This window comes from Nanorana parkeri, unplaced genomic scaffold (assembly GCF_000935625.1).
Source record: "Nanorana parkeri isolate BGI_ZX_2015 unplaced genomic scaffold, ASM93562v1 scaffold201, whole genome shotgun sequence".
In the NCBI taxonomy this organism is placed as follows: Eukaryota; Metazoa; Chordata; class Amphibia; order Anura; family Dicroglossidae; genus Nanorana; species Nanorana parkeri.
The window spans coordinates 352,672-373,526 of record NW_017306469.1 but is presented as its reverse complement, the minus strand read 5'-3'; the positions used below and the strand labels follow the sequence as shown (position 1 = coordinate 373,526).

At 39.9% G+C, this 20,855-nt stretch overlaps 1 protein-coding gene across 5 annotated transcripts in view; it reads left to right on the top strand.

Moving 5' to 3' along the window:
- Positions 1 to 20,855, top strand: part of RABGAP1L (RAB GTPase activating protein 1 like) — a 278,077-nt gene that overhangs the window by 159,487 nt on the left and 97,735 nt on the right. For all 5 annotated transcript variants that reach the window (XM_018555548.1, XM_018555550.1, XM_018555552.1 and 2 more), the window contains one exon: positions 17,530 to 17,643. In XM_018555548.1, coding sequence (XP_018411050.1) covers positions 17,530 to 17,643 — 114 coding nt within the window. The remainder of the gene's footprint in view (positions 1 to 17,529; positions 17,644 to 20,855) is intronic.

The window sequence follows — 20,855 nt, the reverse complement described above, 5'->3', positions numbered from 1 at the left end:
TTACTGATTTCTTATATCAGAATTTCACTATTCCTAATATATGCAGGCCAGAGTGGTGCCACTTTGAGATTTGGCCTTGCTGTACCAAAAAACTTTTTTTTTATGCCATTTCTTCTTTTATGCAAAACTATAGTATGAAATTGGACATCTACTATAGATATTAATTCCTTAAAGGATTGGTTAACAAAGTACTGCCTCTCAACAGAATCACTTCCAAGTTCAAAGGATATCCCTCTAAGTTTGACAAAATCTGGGGTGGATCACCTGTCCCAATTCATGTTAACCTCAGACACCTATCTGATAACCACAACGCCCCATACCTGTTCACACCCTAACTACGTTCTTGGATCTGTAGCCACACATGGAGCACAACAACTGGTTAAAAAATGTTTTACTTTAAGAACCAGTGTACATATCAGTCTTTGTATAACCACATAGGACAGCTGTTAATTCTTTTCATGTACAATCTGTGCAAAAATACTGTATTCTTTATCCTGTTGTTGACCTTGATATATATTTACATCCGTTCCAGCTTACACTTTGTAAAATCCAAAAACATAACATCCTTCATTCAATGTTAACACTGATACACATTTACATCTTTTGCATTTTCCCATATACTAAGACCATGTATGATTGATATGTGTGGATGTACCTAAAGTTTCTCAATAAGCTTTATTGCTTATAAAAACAAAGCCTCTTATATTGTAGGTCAGTGGAGATGTGCTTCTTTGCTTTAGAGGCCATTGTAGTACCCTGTTGCGTCGATGGCCAATGTAAAAATTACTCCTTACATTAGATGTCAGTAGAAAGTTCTGCCTCTAAAACTGGTGGTTGGTGTGGGTGGGAAGACAGTTTGCCACTGCTTAAGGAACCCCTAGCAACCTCTGGCAGAACTCTAGAGTTCCACAGAGATCTGGTGGAGAAAGGTTGCCCTAAGATATACAACAAGTATTTGCTCAAACACTATTCTATAATTCCATCAAGAGCTAACTTGTCTGGGGGCGAGAGGTACTCTTCAAAATTGTTTTGACTGTGGTATTCCTGGAATTAAGACACCAGCATGGTAGAGTTTTCAATTACTATCCACCCCCAGAGCTGTACTATAAATCTCCATAAAGTTATATTTTAACCGCAACTTCTAAGACAATCACTAATGATTATTTGAGTCACAGAGTGGAGGTTGTTTTAAAGAGTGGGAGAAATACTTTTGTTGAATAAAAGCCTATTGTAATCTCTTTTACTATATTTATAAGTAAGTGTGTGTGCCTCCAGTATAGCCACAAGGGTTACTTCATGTCAGGTTAATTATGTCATTACCTTCTCTTATCTGTAACTGGAAGTGACCTTGGTGATCTTTTTCATTTGCTGTCCATTAGAATTTGTCAACTAAATATTTTGGTTCGCTGCCAAGGCCCTTTAAAACTATCTACAGGAAAACCATACCAAATGCTGTTTTGTAGGAATCCGTATATTGTAAACATAATTTGGATGACGCAGGTTTGCAAGGGCTGGCATTCAGTAATAAATCCAAGTCAAAACTGAATTCCAGACTAACTTAGTACATTCATCAAGGATGGAGAACAGATAGTGTTTTCATGCGTAATGGACCTTCTGTGTTCATTGACTGAGCCACTGACCTGGTGCCAGGTATGCAGATCAGGAATTATGTCTTTATCACAGGGCTGGACAAATCCCAGGAGCCAGGTAGCCAATGCTTCTTAAAAAATACAACCGGCGCCTAACTTTTGAGGTTTTCTCTAATTGTTATCAATGGAGCTGGCTCCTAGAAAAAAATCCTGGTACCTCCTGGATTGGACAGACTGGATCCTGAATTCCATATTAATTTGTCCATCCCTGCTTTATCGGGGCAGTGACTCAAAAACTATACCAGAACGTGCATTAACATGACTGCCATACAGCAACTGTTTTCAGGCTTTTCAAGCATTTGTTTAACCCCTTCATGACTGAGCTTGTTTTTGGTTTCTGTTCGTAAATGACTGACACGCTTTTGACATTTTTGCTGTGTGATTCTTCCACGTCAGTAATATACTTTCTTACAAAGTGCACCCACACATATTATATATTGTTTTTTAGAGGACAGATAGGGCTATATATTTATATCACATATGTGTGTCTAACGCCTCACTTAGGACAAATACAAATTAAAAAAAGAGGAAAAAACGTAAAAAAAAAACTTTTTTTCCCAGTTTTGATTTGTAGTATTTTTTTTTAACAAAACCAGCACAGCTAAAAAAAAAAATGCAATACATACATTCATTTATTTGTCCCTTATTTTTAATTTTTTTACACTTTTCACTATTTTTTTTTATTTATTTACACTTTTCACTTTTTTTATACTGACAAATTTTATTTATTTAATTATATCAGGCAGTCATTGTGAATTAATCTCACTATTACTGCTTGATAAATTAATACATTTTTTTTATTATCAGGCTGCTTCAAACTTCAGAACAGCCGATAATAAGTTAGTGACACTGATCCTGCAGCAGTTCAGGATTCAGCTGTCAGTGAATGTTTCAGAAAACTTAAACATTCTACTTTCAAGAATAGATACATTATGTGTCTAATACATAACATTTTGTATCTATTCTTGAAAGTCAAAAGATAAAAAAAAAAAAAGCCAGTATAGCTTGAGAGAGATATCTCTCGATCTATACGAGCTGTCAGAATGCCGGCAAAAGCCGACATGTGTGTCTGCTTTGCTGTGACTCTCAGACACCCGATATTAAGGTATCGGGTGTCTGAAAAAGGTTAACCCTTTCAGTAATGGATCTCTAGATAGTTAGACATCTATTACTGAAAGGTAACCGCTGATTCTCAGCGGTTAGCAGCCTTCTAGTGCAGCAAATAACTCGTCACGTACAGTGTACGTGACGAGTCATTTGGTCCCTTTGTGGCTGGACGTACAGTGTACGTCTCCCGTCACGAAGGGGTTAAGACAGCATTTCTTTAAAGTTGTACTAGCCACAAAGGTAGGAATAGCAGGTTATGTTACTCCACTTTAGTTGGGGGGAAAAAATCCCCTCGGTGATCAATGTATGTTGCAAAGATTTTACCAAACTTTGTTGCAGATGCCTATAATTTACTAAGCGACTATAACTCCTTATGGCATACGCTAACGCACATTGCGTTAGTGCAGCCCATTCACTATGACCCTTTTTAAAACCACAACACACAGTATGGGAGTTGTAGTGCACCGTGCTTTCACTCTACTGTACAGTGTTCAGTCACAATGAACAGCACCACAACACACCACACATAGAACAGGTGCATTGCTATGTGTTGTGGAAATGCTGTGCATTTTAGTGTGAATGCAAACCTTTTATTTTTAACACTTGCAATGTATTTAGCTGATATAAACTGAAGGTTCTAATCAGCCCTAATTAACTTATTTATCAGATTTTTTTCAAATTTCAATTTTCTTTTACCATTTATTCATTATTCATTTTGTTTGTTATTTAGTTTCAGTCCTTCATAAAAAGAAAATGTGCAAACACAGAAATTGAATTTTTTCACTGCCTTTGCCATACTTTGTACCAGAAACATAATTTTAGTGCATTTTAAATGGGACAGCAGAATCATAGAATAGGATTTATACTTTTTGTTTGCAGTAAAACTATTTTTTGAACTAACACTGCAATTGCTTGTAGCACAAACACCATTTTAAATTTTAATATCTTACAAAATAATTAAACCTTCTTTTTTTTTTTTTTTTTACAGAAAAAATACTTATTTTAAAACTAACACTGGTCAAATAGAAATAAAAGCAATGCTTAATTTTTATGTATTTTGTCTAAAGATTATATTTTTTGCACCACAATATTGCCAAAAAAAAAAAATCTTGCTTGTCCCCCAAAAAACAATGTATTATTACATTATCTTACGTAATGTAAAATCCCCAATAAACAGGTGCATAGTAGAAATATAAAAATGTTTCTAGTCTAACGGGTGTATACAGGTACGAGAGCTGGTTATTGTCATTAAAATATACATATAAAACTTTCCTCTGTCCTCCTTTTGTGTAAAACATTTCTTGGTTCAGACATCTTAAATTTTCCAGCTGTGGCAGCAGAGGAGTTAAAAGGTCGATTAATCGGATCTGCGGCACCTCGGACAAACACCTTATTATCCGCAGCTCACTCTATTATTTGCTGTTGCCGCCGGATAGCTAGCAACAGGGGGGCTGGCACCGGCAGAGCGTGAAGCTGCTGCCAGCTCAGGAATAGAAAAGCAGATGGCAAACTCGCGCCTATTTTTAGCTGCCGCCAAGCTTGGCAGCTCCTTTATCAAGAGACTGCTGCCATTAACTGTTCCGCTGCCAACGCTATCCCAGCTAAAACGCCAGGCAGATGTAGCCCCTGCTTACTCAGCAGACTGGCAATTGTTTGCTGAGCACTTCTGATGTTAAAAACACAGAAGACGGAAGACAGAACCTTTGGCACTTCAGCTTTACAAACTACAAGTCTCACCCTAATCATATGGCTTGGTAAACACTGGTTGAGGTTTGCTGGTAACTAGCAGATGTTCATTTGTGGGAAAGCCATTTAGGCTTAAGCCTAGAGAGCGAAAAATGTATTGGCAGAGTCAAGCTGTCCCATGTTATTTTATCACATCTTCTTTTAGATGCCTGTAAGGATATAATAATAAGACAGTTAACAAATTCAGCCAACAAGTCAAGTCAATCAGTAAGCCATAATGCTGTCAAAGAAAATGTTCATATCAAGTCAAGTTTAATTTGTTTGATATGATCTACTGCAGATGGGTTTTGTAAGTGGGTTTGCAGCAACTTGTCACATGATTCTACACGGGCCCCCAGTCTGAGAAAAACAGACGGGATATATGTGTGTGTGTTGATGGAAACTAGAGCTAAGCTAGGTCTCCTGCAGTCAATTCCAATTCAGACATTACATACTGGACTAGAGTGTGCCTTTTAGTTTTTATGTTTCTTTATTTTTTTTGCAGATTAGATATTATATTGAGGGCAATATAGCAGTTTCACTTACTTGCCTGCTTTGCCATTGCTCAACTTCTCTTTGATCCCATGCTGCTCGGAATTCCCCACTAAACTGAAGAGAAACTTCTGGTGCCTTTGGTTTGGTGGAGCATGACTCTTTCTCCCATGAGGCAGCTCTGCATGTCTGAACGATCAGTTGGCAGGCCCAAGCACTGTCACATAGGGAAAGGATAAAAGTCCTTGGTTTGTTGTTCAGAATTGTTCCTTTCACAGGACTTCTTCTGGTGGCCAAATGGGGTGATGATGAGCAAATAGAAGGTCAGTGTAAGAAGCAGGGGGGTGGGGGGTATAAATCTATAGGCTGCCACTATTTAAATTTTTATATACTGAAGATTAGGATCATTTTAAGTCCTTGGATAGGTATTGTTTTGTAAAAACCTATTGGAAGAAACTTTAGTTCCACGCCCACCAGATCATTGTCTGCTTAGCATTTTTATTTAGCATGTTCCTGCCTCATTCATATGGGCTTCCCCAGATGTTCAGTTATCCCCCTGTATTATAAAAAAGTTGTTACTGATTAAATGCCTTCTGCCAGACTGGTGTGTGTTCGCTTTTAGTGGTTCTGGTGAGGATATTAGATTTGAAGCAATAGAGGAGGAATTGATGTTTGCAGGATAACCAAGCTCTGCAATCAGTTTTATATATTATTAAAGAATTCTATGGGGTAGACTTACTAGGCAAATAAGCTGTTCCCTTTGCAAAGTAATTTTCCCTAAGTTTAGTGAATGTGGTGAAAATTCACTTTCCAAAGGATACCCAATTATGTGCAAGGAAAATAAAAATGTAGCTCTATATTTTTGCTTGTACATGATTGGATGATAGAAATCAGCAGAGCTTCACTTCAAGCTAAGGGAACATGCTTTTGCAAAGCGAACAGACTATTCGCTTTTAGTAAATCAGCCCTCATGTTCATATCTAAAATGGAATAAATGAATACTTTTCATGGTGCTCATGTTTCTGCCACCTTATATCTACATTTTTGTTCCCGCTTGTGGCATGCCACATTTTCAACATGTCATAGCTGAGTAGGGGCTGAAAATTTAAAAAAAAGTCAGGTATAGGTCCCATGATGCATCTTTTTTTTCATTTGGCCCTCTGTAAATTGGTCTTTCAGTCAGCATGACATGGAGGAAGGTTGGCCTCTTATCTATCAATGTGTTCTCAAAGCTACGCTCCAGACAGGATTACATTTTAAGTCTTGAAATGCATACAGGAAGCAGAGCAGCTTTAACCATAATAAAAATAGGTTAGGGTCCCCAGGCCCTCCACCAGACTCCCTTTAGGCCCTGTTCACACCTTTTACGTTTTGTCGCACGTTCAAGGCTCTATGAACGCTCTACAAAACGTACAAACATGAAAATCCCATTGTTTTCTATGGGTATGGTTCACACCTTTCCGTATTTCCGCCCGTCTGAAACGCCCTACAAAACGGCCTACGCTCAAACAAGTACATGTACTTCTTTGGGCCGTTTTTGTTGGGCGTTTCCATTGGGATACAGCCAAGCAGCGCGGTAAAAAAAACGCGTGACAGACGGGCATATTCAATACGCCTAGGTGTGAACCCAGCCTAACAGTCCCAGACTACGGGGGGGGCATAGCCTGCTAACTTCAGCTACCCATCTCTGAAATTAGAACAGCGAGACCCTTCTCAGGAAAGGTCTACCTGTGTCAATAAGTCCCACTGCCCAATGCTGTACTTGGCTGCAGCAGTGACATGGCAATTTCAAAACTTGCTCAACAGAATTACAATCATGTTGGCATGTAACAGATTTTACACATGTTTTTTGATTGTGTCTTTAGCTGTTTGGCTGAAGTTCCATGTTAAATGATCATATTTAGTGATTTTAACAGCTGTTCATTTCAAAACAATATCCAGCCATTTAATTAGCCCAAGTTCTCCTTTAGTAATATCAGCAGTGAAGGCCCCTTAAATATACTGCGGCACCGGCCAAGGGGATGGAGTTAAATGTTCTCGTTTTAATGTAGCGGAAATACACACATCAGCTGGGTGCATTCCCTCTGCTGATAGCAAGCTATTGTTCGGAGTCGCGCTGCTACCATAGCAACTTGGGCACACTGAATTTTAATTAGTGTGGTCCGCCGAGGTCTGCCACCACAAGTGAATGTTATCTCTCAGCTGTCTGCAAGCCTTTCACCTTCCCACAGTGTATAAGGACTTCCAGGCTGCTCGGTGTATACAATCAACTTCTAAAGGCTTCCTGTGAAATCCCTATTATTTCCCATCTCATTGTAATCCACTGGCACATTGTGGGGAGCTGAGCAGAGCCTCGGATGGGGAGCTTCCAAAGGATAATTTCTGTGTCCAGCAATGCGTGCAGCCACGAGACATTGATCACTAGTATGATCCAGACTATGCCATAACTTTACTGTTCCTGTTACAATAGGTGATATATTATTCAAGCTTACTATAGGTCTTCATGAAAAGTAATATACATGTTGAATTTATTGCATCATTCAGTGGTTGGATGAATGTTTGTCTTAAAGGTGTTTCTTAGACAAACAGGAAAATGTAGCATGCCCTCAGAGGTTGCACACTTACAGGTTTTGATTACCTCTCACAGAGATCATAGTACTCCCCTCAACTAAGCCATCATCTGTGTTTCTTCCAAGAACGATGGCACCATCTTTGTTTAGGCATTAGTGGTTCAGCATCCACGTCCTGGACTGAGATGGCGGCTTAGAGACGACACAGTCATGTAAGTTCTGGAGCCTGTGCAGTTCCTAGTTGTGTTCATAAATGTCTGGCACAGATCACCCCTCCTGCTGCTTCTCACCTTGTGACTTGTTACAATGTGCTGATCCCAGGAGGGAAGTGAGTGTGGGCAGGACGGTATGGGGTTGGAGGGGGAGGCTAAGCAAATGTTTCCTTTTGTCTGCATCAGATTGAGGACATCATCTCAACCTAGGCAAAGTCACTTGCCTGCAGCTCAAGAACTGCTATATATACAGACTTGGCCTGTTCAGCAGTTCTAGGAGGATTTGCAAGTCACAGCACAGTGGATGGGGGTCACTGCACAGTGCTTCACGATGTTCAAGATGTATATCAATAGAAACTATATGGCTCTAGTTTGTGCCTAATGTTGCATAGTGAAGCCTTTGAATTCTTAAAATTCAACTCCAGATCTAAATATTTATATATACAGTTCTCATATTGGCCCACTGTAAATGTACATATTTTATACCTGGTAGGGCCACGGGGATCCTGTAAAACACTCTAGTACCTGCAGCTACTACAGTGCTTTATAGAAATCTTCCTGTATGCCACTGAGCTGAGCGACCTCTGCTCTGCTGTGAAATCACAGAGGGTCGCTAGCTTGGCATAGCGGCACTTTAGTGAACACCTAATATTTTTATCAATAAGTACTCTGGCATTCTCTAATTGGCTGAGGGACAGTGATGTGAAGAGGTTCTGAAAAGTGCTGAAAGAACAGATCCACAGGGTGGATGAAGCAGAAGCAGGGAGATCCTTGCACAGCAGGTCGATAAAGGTACAGCTTCTTCTCCAGCATGGAGAACAATGAGCAGCACAGAAGTAATATCTCAAAATCTCATGAGACCAGTATTTAGAAGCACAGTGACTTAGATTTCGCACTGCAACTATGAGGCAGAAGGCACAGATAATGCACTGTTATGCTGAAGGAATTCAAGACAAACACTACACTTTTCAGGGTACTGTTCAAGCACAATGAACATTTCTAGATATTACCTGTAAGATCGCAAATCTTCACTTTTTGAGTTTAGATTCACTTTAAATGCAAGCTTTTCATGTTTGGCAGGGGTTTACCTTTAAATATTGTGGTGTACCTTTAAATATTTCTGGTGGAGACAGAGCTGCCACCGGAGGAATCTAGTTATGAAATATGAATGCTCTATGAAGGAAGAATTAGACTTCTGAGTCCCAGAGCCTCAGTGTGGTGCTTAGCGTGTAAATGAGAAGTCAGCAGGATCCCCCACCAGGAGAACTGTCCCTCTGGCCTTCTAATTACCAGGCTGCTTTGTCCTCTGAATACTGGCAAATTAGCTGGTGAAAGCGAAGCTGAGATGCTTCCGGTGGTAGGAGCTCTTAAGCCGCTTTGTGCGTTCGAATGTTATTGTGGTAAGAAAAGAAATATAATATAATAGAAAGGAAGAGGGAAAAAGTATCTGAAATATTGATGAGACTCTCACTATGGCCATCTGAAAAGCAAAACAAAAAAGCCTAGGTTACTGATGGTATTTCCTGCACATGTGTTATATCATGTAAAGGGGTTTCCCATTACAAAGCACAGTATTAATACTAGCCAGCGTTTACGCAGTTTGGATGTCTCCTTTACTGGAATGTATGGTTTTCACAATTACTTATTCGGTATATTGTACATGTAAAGGAGATTGGCTTTATAACTGTTACCCAACTGTGCTTTAAAAAACTTGTTTCTATATATAGTTTTGTAATTATGTGATCAGTGGTTCGTGATCCCTCAGCTCTCGATCTATAGAACCGGCGTATGACAGCTGCAGTGTCACGTGCCGGCTCTAAGTATTGGGAAAAGTACATTTTACTCTCCCAATACTTTTCCTTTAAGTAAACTTACAATGTATTACTGGTAAATGACTTAAAATATGTGCTCAATAAAAATTCTACTATACTTTCCCTTTTAAAGTGAGACTTTCGCCAGTTCAGGTTATTCTCTCAGCAGCTTAGCTCACTATGCTCCCTCGCCCAGCAGTGACTAAGCCTTCTAATTTCTAATGTAAACACGTTTCGATTGGACTACAAATCCCGGCAGGTGCTTTGGGAGGGGACCCAAAGGGAGCCAAGCTGCTAGCAGAATTAATTGAATGACTTCAATGTTTCTCCTGTGAACTTTGAAGATAACTGGCTCCACAGTACCTGCAGCTACAAAAGTCAGTGAGGGATTGTTTTAAAGCACATTTACTGCATAAAAAAAAGGAATAACTATGCACATGAAAAGGTGGGAAACAAGCCTGTAACTAGCTATACACGCAGTAAATTTTCCGATAGAAGGATGTCGGGCGGGAGGGAGCTGAAAGGGCCAAATTTTGGCCGTTTTTTTTGTGTAGAAGTTTATAGGCCACTGTAAGAACTTTTGAGCAGCTTATGATGTAATAACAAGTATGATTGGAGGAGTATTTAAAATATTATTTGGTCCACATAGGGCTCATTCACGCGACCGTCCATGACCATACACCGCCCAGATTAGTGTATTTTGTGCAGGGTTCATTCACACGACCGCCCATGTCGGTACACTGCCCAGATCAGTGTATTTCTGCAGGGCTCTTTCACACGACCGTCCATGACCATACAGTGTTCAGATCAGTTTCTGCAGTGGGTATGGCCAGGAAACCTGTGCAAGACAATGGGAAGTTGACCCTGTCTGTGCAAAAGGAACAATTATATGCAGTTAGGAAGATATGAACGATCCCTTATATCGACTGTTTGTGTCTTGGGCCGCTTATCTGTCCCTAATGGCAGGTATTCGCTCCATGTCCTATTACGTGCAGACAGCCCTAGAGCCTCTTAGGCTGTAATTGGTTTGTACAGGCTGAATGGCCGCATCTAATGAGTAACACCTGGCCTATGCTGATCTGGGCAGTGGACAGCCATGTGAATGAGTCCTTAGCGTGGACACAGCTTAGTAATAGCACGGGATAAGACAAACTCTAGCAGGGAAGCAGAGAGAAAAAAAAAATTAATTTGCACCTACACTGCATTTTACTAAAAGCTGATTTGAGGAGAAGAGTTGGCAGGTCGTGCCAGGCATATGTCTCACATTCTCTGAGAGTTTTGCCTTTTACTTAGCCACTTCTATTGTCTCAAACTACCCTAAACCATTGCTTTACATTTGAGAGAAAACTATTTAATTGTAGTATATCGTGTGGAACGATTAGAACCTCTGCCAGGATTTATTGCTTTTTGCCCCCATTGGGAGCTCTCCTCTTACTTACCTGTCTATATGATGTGTGGTAGACGGGACTGGAAGTGAGTGAAAATCTTCCTACTTCCTTTTGTTACGAGCCTCAGACAGTAGGTGAGGGGAAACTCCACAATGGAGATAGCAGCAACATCATTGCTAGTAAGGAAGGTTCAGAATGGTCATCAGGATTTATTGCCATCTGTGACCTCGTGAGGGCACTTTAGGTCCAAGTGTTAGATCTGTCAGGAAAGTCATCTCTATGGGGACACGTATATCAGTGGTGAGAGCTGTGGAGGAGAGATGGAACTCCAAGGTGTACAGTAACTTGTGTGGGGAGATGTTGTCTCCTAAAGTCTCCAGGAGATCCAATAAGGCAGATGGTTACACAGCCAAGACTCTCCCTGTAACTGAAATGTTATCTAGGAGTCAAGTGAGACATTATTGAGGCCACTGTAGCAACCTACAGTGGAATTAACAACAGGAAGTGAGTTTCAGATAAACCTGTGAAACTTTTCTATGTATGTTTTTAAAACATTATTATTCGGCTTTTATTTAAGCCAACTAGTTTATATGGCTTTTATTTAAGCCAATTGAAAATCACAGGCCCTTTACACAGTGCTGTATTTAAACTCCAGTTTTCACAAATGAAAATTTCCCATCCTTAGTATGTTTATCTCTTTCATGGGGAATATAATTAAATTTGCAAGTTCCAGAGAACTGGGGGCTTCCTGTACTCGGAGGGATGTTTAAAAAAGAAGCTATGAAGCTGATGCGCTAATGGAGTGTTTGGCAATATTTTATTATTGTGCCAGTTCTATGTGATGTCATGCCCCATCCGGATGAACACTACTCCTTTACCTTACTGTAATGTGATTGATGTGGACGGCTGTATTACTGCTGCAGAAAGTGTATGGACTCAAATATGTGCCCACTGCAGATAATTACAATTAGAATATTGCCTTTATTTAAAAAAAAAACACTTTGCTAATACCATTCATGAATATGCATGCAACAGGTCCCTTTTTTAAAACCTAAAATAGATGATGTTTGTATTTATAGTTGCAGTAATACTAAATAAAGCAATCATTTGTATTATCGGCCAAATGGATGAAAGGAGACTCATCTGAAGTGGGAATGCAGGTGATATGGAATACTAAACAGGAAATCGTCTCATCAGTGTTGGGAAAATGTCTCTTTCTGGACAAGAATGTAATCCTAGTTCTCATCTGTTGTACTCGGGCTCCTTTCAAAGTAGTCCTCTCCAGAGAGAAACATGAAGGCTGCCATTGTTGATCTTCTTTTAAACATGCTAGTTGCCTGTCTATAAGTTTGATTCAAAGTAAATACTTTGAGTCACTGAGCCCAGAACAAGAATGAAGATTAGAGAACCAGAAGTGTACCTACTTCTGCTGGGTTGGTGACTTAAAGGACAACTTTTCTTTTTTTTTTCCACTTGACCCCACCCACATGAGTGCTGCCCACATGGTTTTATACTTACATTCAACCCTGATCCAATGAGCTTTATTTGCAGCTTTTCCTTAAAAAATAGGTGCTTCATACTACTCATGCACATAGCAACCCCATTCATTTTTTTTTGGAAGGCCGTACTCATGGCAACCTCAAGTGGTCCCCATGAGTACCATTTTCCCACAGCAATTGGCAGCTCAGTATGGGGCTGCACAGTGAAAATCGCTGGATTGGGGTTTAAGGTAAGTACAAGACCAGGTAGGGAGCACTCAAGGGGGTGGGGGCAACTAAGTAAGAAAAAAATAAAGTACAGTTGTACTTTAAAGTATAAAGCAAGAGGGTCAGTATGCCATCCAGACAACTAGCATTTGCAGAATGAGAAATCAGCAATGGCAGCTTCCATATTCCTCTGGAAAGGTTTAATTTAAGGAACTCCATTACAGTCTCATGTCTAAGGGTACTACCAGTTGCTGCTCGCCATCCACTGGTGGGGGAAAGATCAATCTCAATTTAGAAAACCTTTTCCCAATCATTTGTTCCCCTCCTCTTGCTCTCTGCTTCTTTCACCTCCTATTAAAAAAATATGGGCCCTCAGCGAATCCAAGACCGCAAATTTATGGATTGCTCTACATAAAGTACACAGACGTGCATGCATGTTTCAGCCACTCCTGTAGGTATGTGGGTGACCGAAGGCACAGAAAACAATCCATGACTGATTTTCTTTAAGCACACTCTATATGAATCATTTGTCCGAGAGCTCTTTTCTTAGATGCCTCTTTTTTTCCTATTATACTCAAACTAATGGGCTAAAATAATAGGTCTTTATAGCCATAGCCTGACTTTTCTAGTCCTACATTACCAGGGTGGTTTATGACTCATTGCTCCTTTTTTTAAACACAAGAATCAGGATCATGTACTTAAGAACAGCAGATTTTCTGTTCCTACAAGTATATTTATGATATGCATTTACAGTACTATTGGATTCCTATACCTCAGGGTCTCCTAACAAGAAGCTAAGCTAATTGATGCTATTTACTGCTGGTAGCTGTTGTGCCAGTGAACAGTTATCTGCCCTACCAATTCTGTATGCAGGCATGGTGGAGAAACCATTTTTTTTCTGGGCCAGTGTTCTCTTTGTTGTTTGAGAGCTAGAGACATCGTTCAGTTATGTGATATTTGACCCACACAATTTTTCCCAGGTTTTGTCATTTGCACAGCAAATGCTTCAAACAAAGCATATAAATATTTTCATGGCAATACAACTGTCAGGTTTTAACAAAAAGGTAGTCAAATGGTCCCTGCAAGAGAGGAGTTAGTATACTCTCCATGTCGCCTACCTCCTCTACCCCAGGGCTACAGCCTCCACCAATCCTTTCAGCACTTAACACTTTCGGAAGTTTCCGATACCCGTGATTCCATCCCCCACCCCCATGTACAGTGAGTGAGGATTGAGGAACGGGACATTGAGGATGTCTTTCCATTTGCTTGCAGAAGACTGATGACTTTTATTCAGCCTAATTGCACATCTCATGCCTAGGCACTGTGACATGACTAGAGCCCAGCTTGATAAAAGTTGCAGTTTTTTAATATTCTGTTGATATATGACATATCATAACTTTATTAATGCAGACTTTTAATACTTCCATATAGAGCAGAGTTTCCCAGGAAAGAGACCGGGATCGCAGATAATACTTGCCATTACAGTAGGTGGGACACTGCAGGACTCAGGAGTTTTATATCATACTTGCTTATTAGACAATATACTCATTGTCATCTATTGGTACTAAATACAACATGGAGCATAGTAAAACATTTTATATGGTGTTCTATGTGTTTCTGTGGTATTTAGAAACGACCGTACCCTAACTAGATGTTGGGTAGGTGGTACGTTTGGCACTTTTAGCAGTGTAGATGGGATTTGTTCTATAAAATGTGATGAGACAGTGTTATATAGGAAAACTCTGGGTGTATTGTGGTTGAGAATGGAACCATGGCCCTTTTGGGGCTGCATTTAAAAAGTCTCAATGTTAACATCAAATATTATTAACTTGTATTTAAATTTGAGGCTAACTGTAGGACTAATTTCTATCTTGCAGTTCATTTATGCTGCTGGTTGCCCTGCTTGATAAATGGCAATAAATGCATGTAGACTTCTCTTCTGTTCCAAATTTTTCCCTTTGCAGTTATATAGATTTGCTGGGCTTATGTAAAAGTGGGTCTTCTTTTAGATACCAATCCATTTGGCTTCCTTTTCCCATTGACTGGACGATAAAACCTGATTGGTGATTCTGGGCATCTGCTTCACTCTACACTTTGGCCTCTATGTGACATGGACATTCTGCTACCTACAAACATTGCAAGTGAGCCTGTTGAGTCTAAATGCAGAGGATTACCTCAGCACATTTGGGCTTACGTAATGGTGAAACAACTTTTTGTCATTCGTTTTAAATCGAACCCCAATACGCAAGTAGGTGCCAACAAACCATTTAGCCCTTCTTACCATCTTGTATAGAATTGTAATGTATTCCTTATATTGTAAAGCGATGCACAAACTGTTAATGCTATATAAATCCTGTATAATAATAATAATGTTACACAAATGCTGCACGTCCATTGCTATGCATTGACAGCCCATTCAAAATGAATGGGCTGCCTTAACTAAAGACGCTCCTGGTAACACACCACAATTGACCACAAAGTTCTAAAGAGGGGGGTTATGTATTAGATCTTCCCTTTCACTTTCTACTTCCTTGACAAGGGTCAACAACAGTATAGAATATGAGAGTGAATCTCACAAGCACAGGCGTGGACTGCAGTAAAAACCTCACTTGAAAGGTTTGTGGTTGAAACCTTTCCCTACTCAATCTAAAACTAGAAAAATGTGTTGCCTGAACATTCATTTTCAACTTGCCAGCTCAGTTTTGCTTGGATTTAGGTGAATGCAGCTCACTTAGGAAATTATTAGATTTTTGATTTTGGGTCCTTTGAGAAAAGGGGGCTGTTTTGCCTTGGCATCCAATTAGCATCGGCATTAGAAAACGAAACAATGAATCTGATTGGTTGCAGCTGCTAGTGCACTTGCTAATAATACCTGACCCATTGATTTTTCTGTTTGGCCTAAAGAGCAATGAGGCAGACAACCGCTATTGTACAACACACTCTCGAGAGCAAGCTTGATGGTTAGAACAAGTAATTGACACTTTCCACAGGGAACTGTGTTTCAAGCCAGCAGCTGAAACCGTTAAGAGGAAACCATCTCAGTAGATCAACGTGAAGCATTGTGAGCCTGAAAATGATAGTAATTCAAGAGTATAAGCTTCCAATGCTTTATAAGCACTATTTCCAAATGGCTGCTCTCTGCCACGTTCACAACGTGTCTTGTAGCATTTGTTTCCACTCTAAACAATAGTAGACATTTTTATCTAAATGAAAAGTTTTCCATAAATGCCGAACAAGGTTTTCCAAGGCCCTAAAGGTCTTTTTGGAAGACGTTAATGATTTTAAGGTGATCCACTGGCTGTAAAACTGTTTAGTATTTCTGCCCAGAGCATTTTCTGCCATGAATGTGCCCCACGTTGCATAGTTAATGCACTACTACAGCATTTATTAACCTTGAAGGCACCTGCAATGGGATAAGGGTGACACAGTGGTCTGTGAAAGACTGTATTTGTGGGATTACAAAAAAGAAACTCAGAACACTACTATTGTTTAAAAAATTGTGGGAAGAGTTAATCGGTTTTTGTTTTTGTTGTTGTTGTTGTAATGCAATTATAAACCACGACATATTACATGCATTAAACTGTATGTGCATTCCGGCATGAATCACAGATGTGCCCGTTCACATGCAGCTGCTGAACACATTTATGTTAATAACAGGGAGACAGCAGTCGTGTATGTCGGCGGCATTCCACATGTAATTGTACATGGTAAGATTACCTGCGGTTTGGGATAGACTGTTGTCCCTGTACGCAGGGACAATCAGTTATCCCGATTCACATGTAATTCTACAATCACAAACGGACTGCCGCTGACAGATGCAGCCGCTGTCACCCTGTTGTTAACTTGAATGGCTGCAGGAATCCCAGAGCGCAGATATATGCCCCATGTGAATGCAGCTTTGGGACCCACACACTAAAATGCGTAGTGTGGTGTGACAGGTCCGGCAGTTGGACAGTGTGATGTGTGTCTCAGTGCTTTTTTTTAACTTTATTTGGAGTGTATAAAGTATAAACTCCATTCAGGTTTCCATAAACAGCACGATGTGCTGCGGTGCAACACGCACTGCAAAAAAAAAAAATGCAGCATGCCTGCTTTTTTCGCACCACACATCACACCGGTGTCGTGTGCCCTAGTGGTGACTTGTGTTGTTCAGTTGCTGGAAAACGCCAGTCACCTATTATGAAGGAGCCCTTACTCAATTAATTGCGGTGTTATAACCCTTTACTGCACACTGCAGATTTGGAATACAAGCAATTGTCACTATGTTCCCTTGAAGAAGGGACCCTGCGTGGCCCCGAAACATTGGCTAATTGATGCCTGTGGCATGTTTCTTCCATAAATAAGCAAAAAGAATTGAATGCTTTTGACTGAGTGCTGGTGATCTCCGTCTTTATTATTTTGGAGTACAAGCAGTTATGACGATGAAGAATGCGTTGGCACGCTCTACCATAGTCACTCAATCAGCTGCTAGTAAACAAGCACACATGTTCATAGGAAGTCATACAAGGAGCCTACAGGATGTGCATAGAAAAAAAAACTACTTTATTCTGTACAAACCGCAATATTCTTCTTTTACAAACCTTTCGACCGGTTAAACAAATCCTGTACGCATTTGATTTGTGTATTTATAGCTTAACAGTAGGTGAGCCTGATATTGTCTGAGAATTGATGCTGTCCTGTATAGACGTGTTTTATAGCAAGTAACTGACACTGTTTGATGGAGTCAGTATAAAGGTCAATTCCTTTCCCCTGTTCTTACTCTAGTGAGGGAGATAATTCACCCGGGGCCATGGCGTATTGTGGGATTTATCATGCCGCCAGCCTTCGGCCTTTATAAGTTAATAGCTGTGGCTTGTGTTCTTTTACTAGGATTCAGCACAAGAGAGCGTTATCAAAAGAGATATCCACCGAACGTTTCCTGCACATGAATACTTCAAGGACACAGAGGGTGATGGACAAGACTCTCTTTACAAGATCTGTAAGGTAAGAAGATGCGAGAAAACTGTGCAAATTTGTTTTTTAGAGATTTCAAGAGGATTTTTCTGTTGTGTTGACTTCCTAAGAGTGCTTTGATCATGGGCTCAGTTTCTAATTAGGACTTAAAACAATACAGATTAATTATTTCAGTACGGTGGGGGAGAGCCAGGTCCCAGCTGCAACCTCTGCAACCCTGGTAGTTCTCGTGAAAATGCCAAGTATCGGCAATGGTATCCGAACATCCCTAAGTATTAGGCAAGCAACTAAAGTAGCATTAAACCAGCATTTTTTTTTGGTATACAGTATATTTACTCCAAGCACTTAACGTTATCATGTTTCCGAACATCTGGCTCCAACACTCTCAGCTTGTCTTGCCTGAACTTCCTGTCCAGTACAAGATCACAAGGGACAGAGCAGTCTCCAGCAGCCCACCTTCTACTAGTTTGCAAAAGGAAGAAGGGAGAAAGAAGGACAGGGAAGCTAGTGGGGAAGTGGGGCTGTGCCCGTGTGTATGTAAAAAAACCACGCAGCTTACTAGCACACACAAGGGTGGCTCCATAGGGCCCTGTAAGGAAGAGGAGCCACCCTAAAACAGGATATCATAGCCAGTGCTCAGGGGACCAACTGATTCTACAGGAAAACCTTTACACATCAAGAAGCAGCATCCATCGTAAGTGATTTATTCAGCATTTGAAATCGCTTAAAAACCTTTTTGACTTTAATATCACTTTTTTAAAAAATTGGATTTGTATGTTGCCCTATGTATGTGTGAGTTGCCTCCCATAACCCAAAAACATGAAGGAAGGCTAATCAACTTCCAACCAAACTGTTATTAATGTTTTTTTTATGACTGTGAGGGATTAATCACACCAGGATTGTTGTTATGCATTTACATACAGAATTGTATTGATTTATATTGGACTCATTGCAGGGCATTGGGAAAGATTCCTGAATGATACATTGTTCATGCATTGCGCTTCTGATCCCTTGAAAGCAGAGCTGGATCATCCACGAGACAACCTAGGCAGAAGCCTAGGACCCAATGAATGTTTATTCTATTAAATGTATGCACCTGCTTGTCAATTCACAAGGGAAGATGCACTTAGTAGGGGATTGATGGATTGAGCAGGCCATGCCAGTACAAACAATGCGGATAGGGCGGCTTCACTTTGCCTGTTGCATCAGTTTCAGTTGTTGAGATGGAGGGACAAAGTTGGTGCCTTGCCTAGGGCCTCTTACTGTCTTTTTCCTCCACGTGCAAGTCAAAAGCACGTGGCAACATGTCTGCTTTGTAGGTTATGGTATTGTGGTATCATCCCTCTTTATCTCTCTCTCAAGGTCTGGTACAAATGTAAATGTTAAATTGTTCTGTATACATTGCTTCAGAATTTGTCAGTTCTATGTAAATACAAAGTTAAAGATTAATGTAGTTTCACTCATGCAATTTATGGAGCTTTGTCTCCATATTTAAAGTATTTATAGCCAAAACTCTTTTTTTTTTTTGATAGAGTAGGGAAGGGTTAAAACCCATCACTTTCCTCCTTTCCTTTACTTCCTGTTCCCCAGAAGCAACAGAAATTTAGAGGAAATCTCCCAAAGAGAGGGTAGTTCCCCTCATAGTCAGTTGTCCTTGGAACTGGTGTCCCCATTGGACAATTTCTCATTGCCTACCTTCGTAGGGACAACACTTAACATTTTTTATTTCCCCTCACTTTCATTCTCAGTTGTAATAGTCAGCAGTACAAACAGAGGGATGCATCTCCCCAACGGAGGCACTGAGTAAAATAAACCTTGACAGAATGCATAACCTGCCACCTCTCTGTTCTAAACTTAAAACTTGTTTTCCTAAAGATGTACTTTAACATATACATCCCCCTCTATGAATGGCATATAGTTTGTTAAAGTATTGTGTGTCATAAACAATTGCAATACTTTTTTTAATCTCAAACAATAAAACACCGTTGCTGTATTTTTCCATCCGTTTTTTTACTATGGCCGGCCCGGAGGTAGTTAACTAATACTACTTGAGTGAAAAGTAAATGGTATGACCTACCAAATCATCATAATTTACTACCATCCCACTCTGCTTGGTTAAACTCACAGTCAGAATCAAACAATATCTTACATGAGCTACCAAGGCAAAGATGGATAAATACCAAAATTAAAATAAATCTTTAATTCAAAAAATATATATGCACACCTAAATATACACACATTGCCAGCGGTGCCGCAACTAGTTAGCATGGAGGATTCTCATTCGTTATCGGAATTAACTAGACAAATAACTCCACGAACTAAGAACTGCCATACACCACCACCCACAGAATGGAGAAAGAGCTATCGATCTGTCAATGCTTTCCGTGTCCGGCCTGGGTGAGGTTTCCTGTGCTAATTAGTTATGCGACCCCCGGCAACGTGTGTATATTGAGGTGTATGTCTTTTTTGCATTAAAGATTTGTATGTATTTTGATATTTTACTGTCTCTGCTTCGGTAGCTCATGTAAGAGGGATATTTTACAATATTATTTGATCACCAGGTATTATTCTAATAAAGCTGCAGATTTAAACATACTGAAAAGGACTTTTGAAACTACATTTTAAATGTTCTTGAGACATTTTGCCAGCTCTTCAATTGCTTGCAATAGGAACACTGAAGTCACCCCATTTGCATTGTTGAGTATTTTATTTGGACTGGAAGTGGCTGCAAAGAGGCTTCAGATCAGCAGCACGGAGACTGGTGAAAAAATGGAAAGTATTCATTTAAAAAATGGGAATAGTTTGTGATGAACTATCATATAGCAACAAAAAAAAGCAATTCAGTTAATGTTTACATATACTTTAGACTTTGCACCTCTTAAAAACCTGGAGACCTTGTCATACTTTTAATTCTCAAACTAAAGATAATAGTTAATACCACTCTCACTTCAAAAGCTGCTCAGGCTGAAAAATCTGCTGAATCTTACTTTTCGGGTGTGTCAGATACCTGTACTTGAAAAATAGTGACAGGGTCTCTTTAAATCACTGAAAGAATCAAAGGCAGCGTCTACCTACCCTCCTCCTTTACAGCTTTTTGTTCATTACCAAATGCCAGGTGTGTATTAAAATTCAGGATTAATTGTTTATCTATAAGTGACTTTGTCAACCCTAAAGTATTTATATACAGAACTCAATGGGCTTTCTGCTGAGACGTTGCTCTTCAGGTCAGAGCTGGAGAGCTC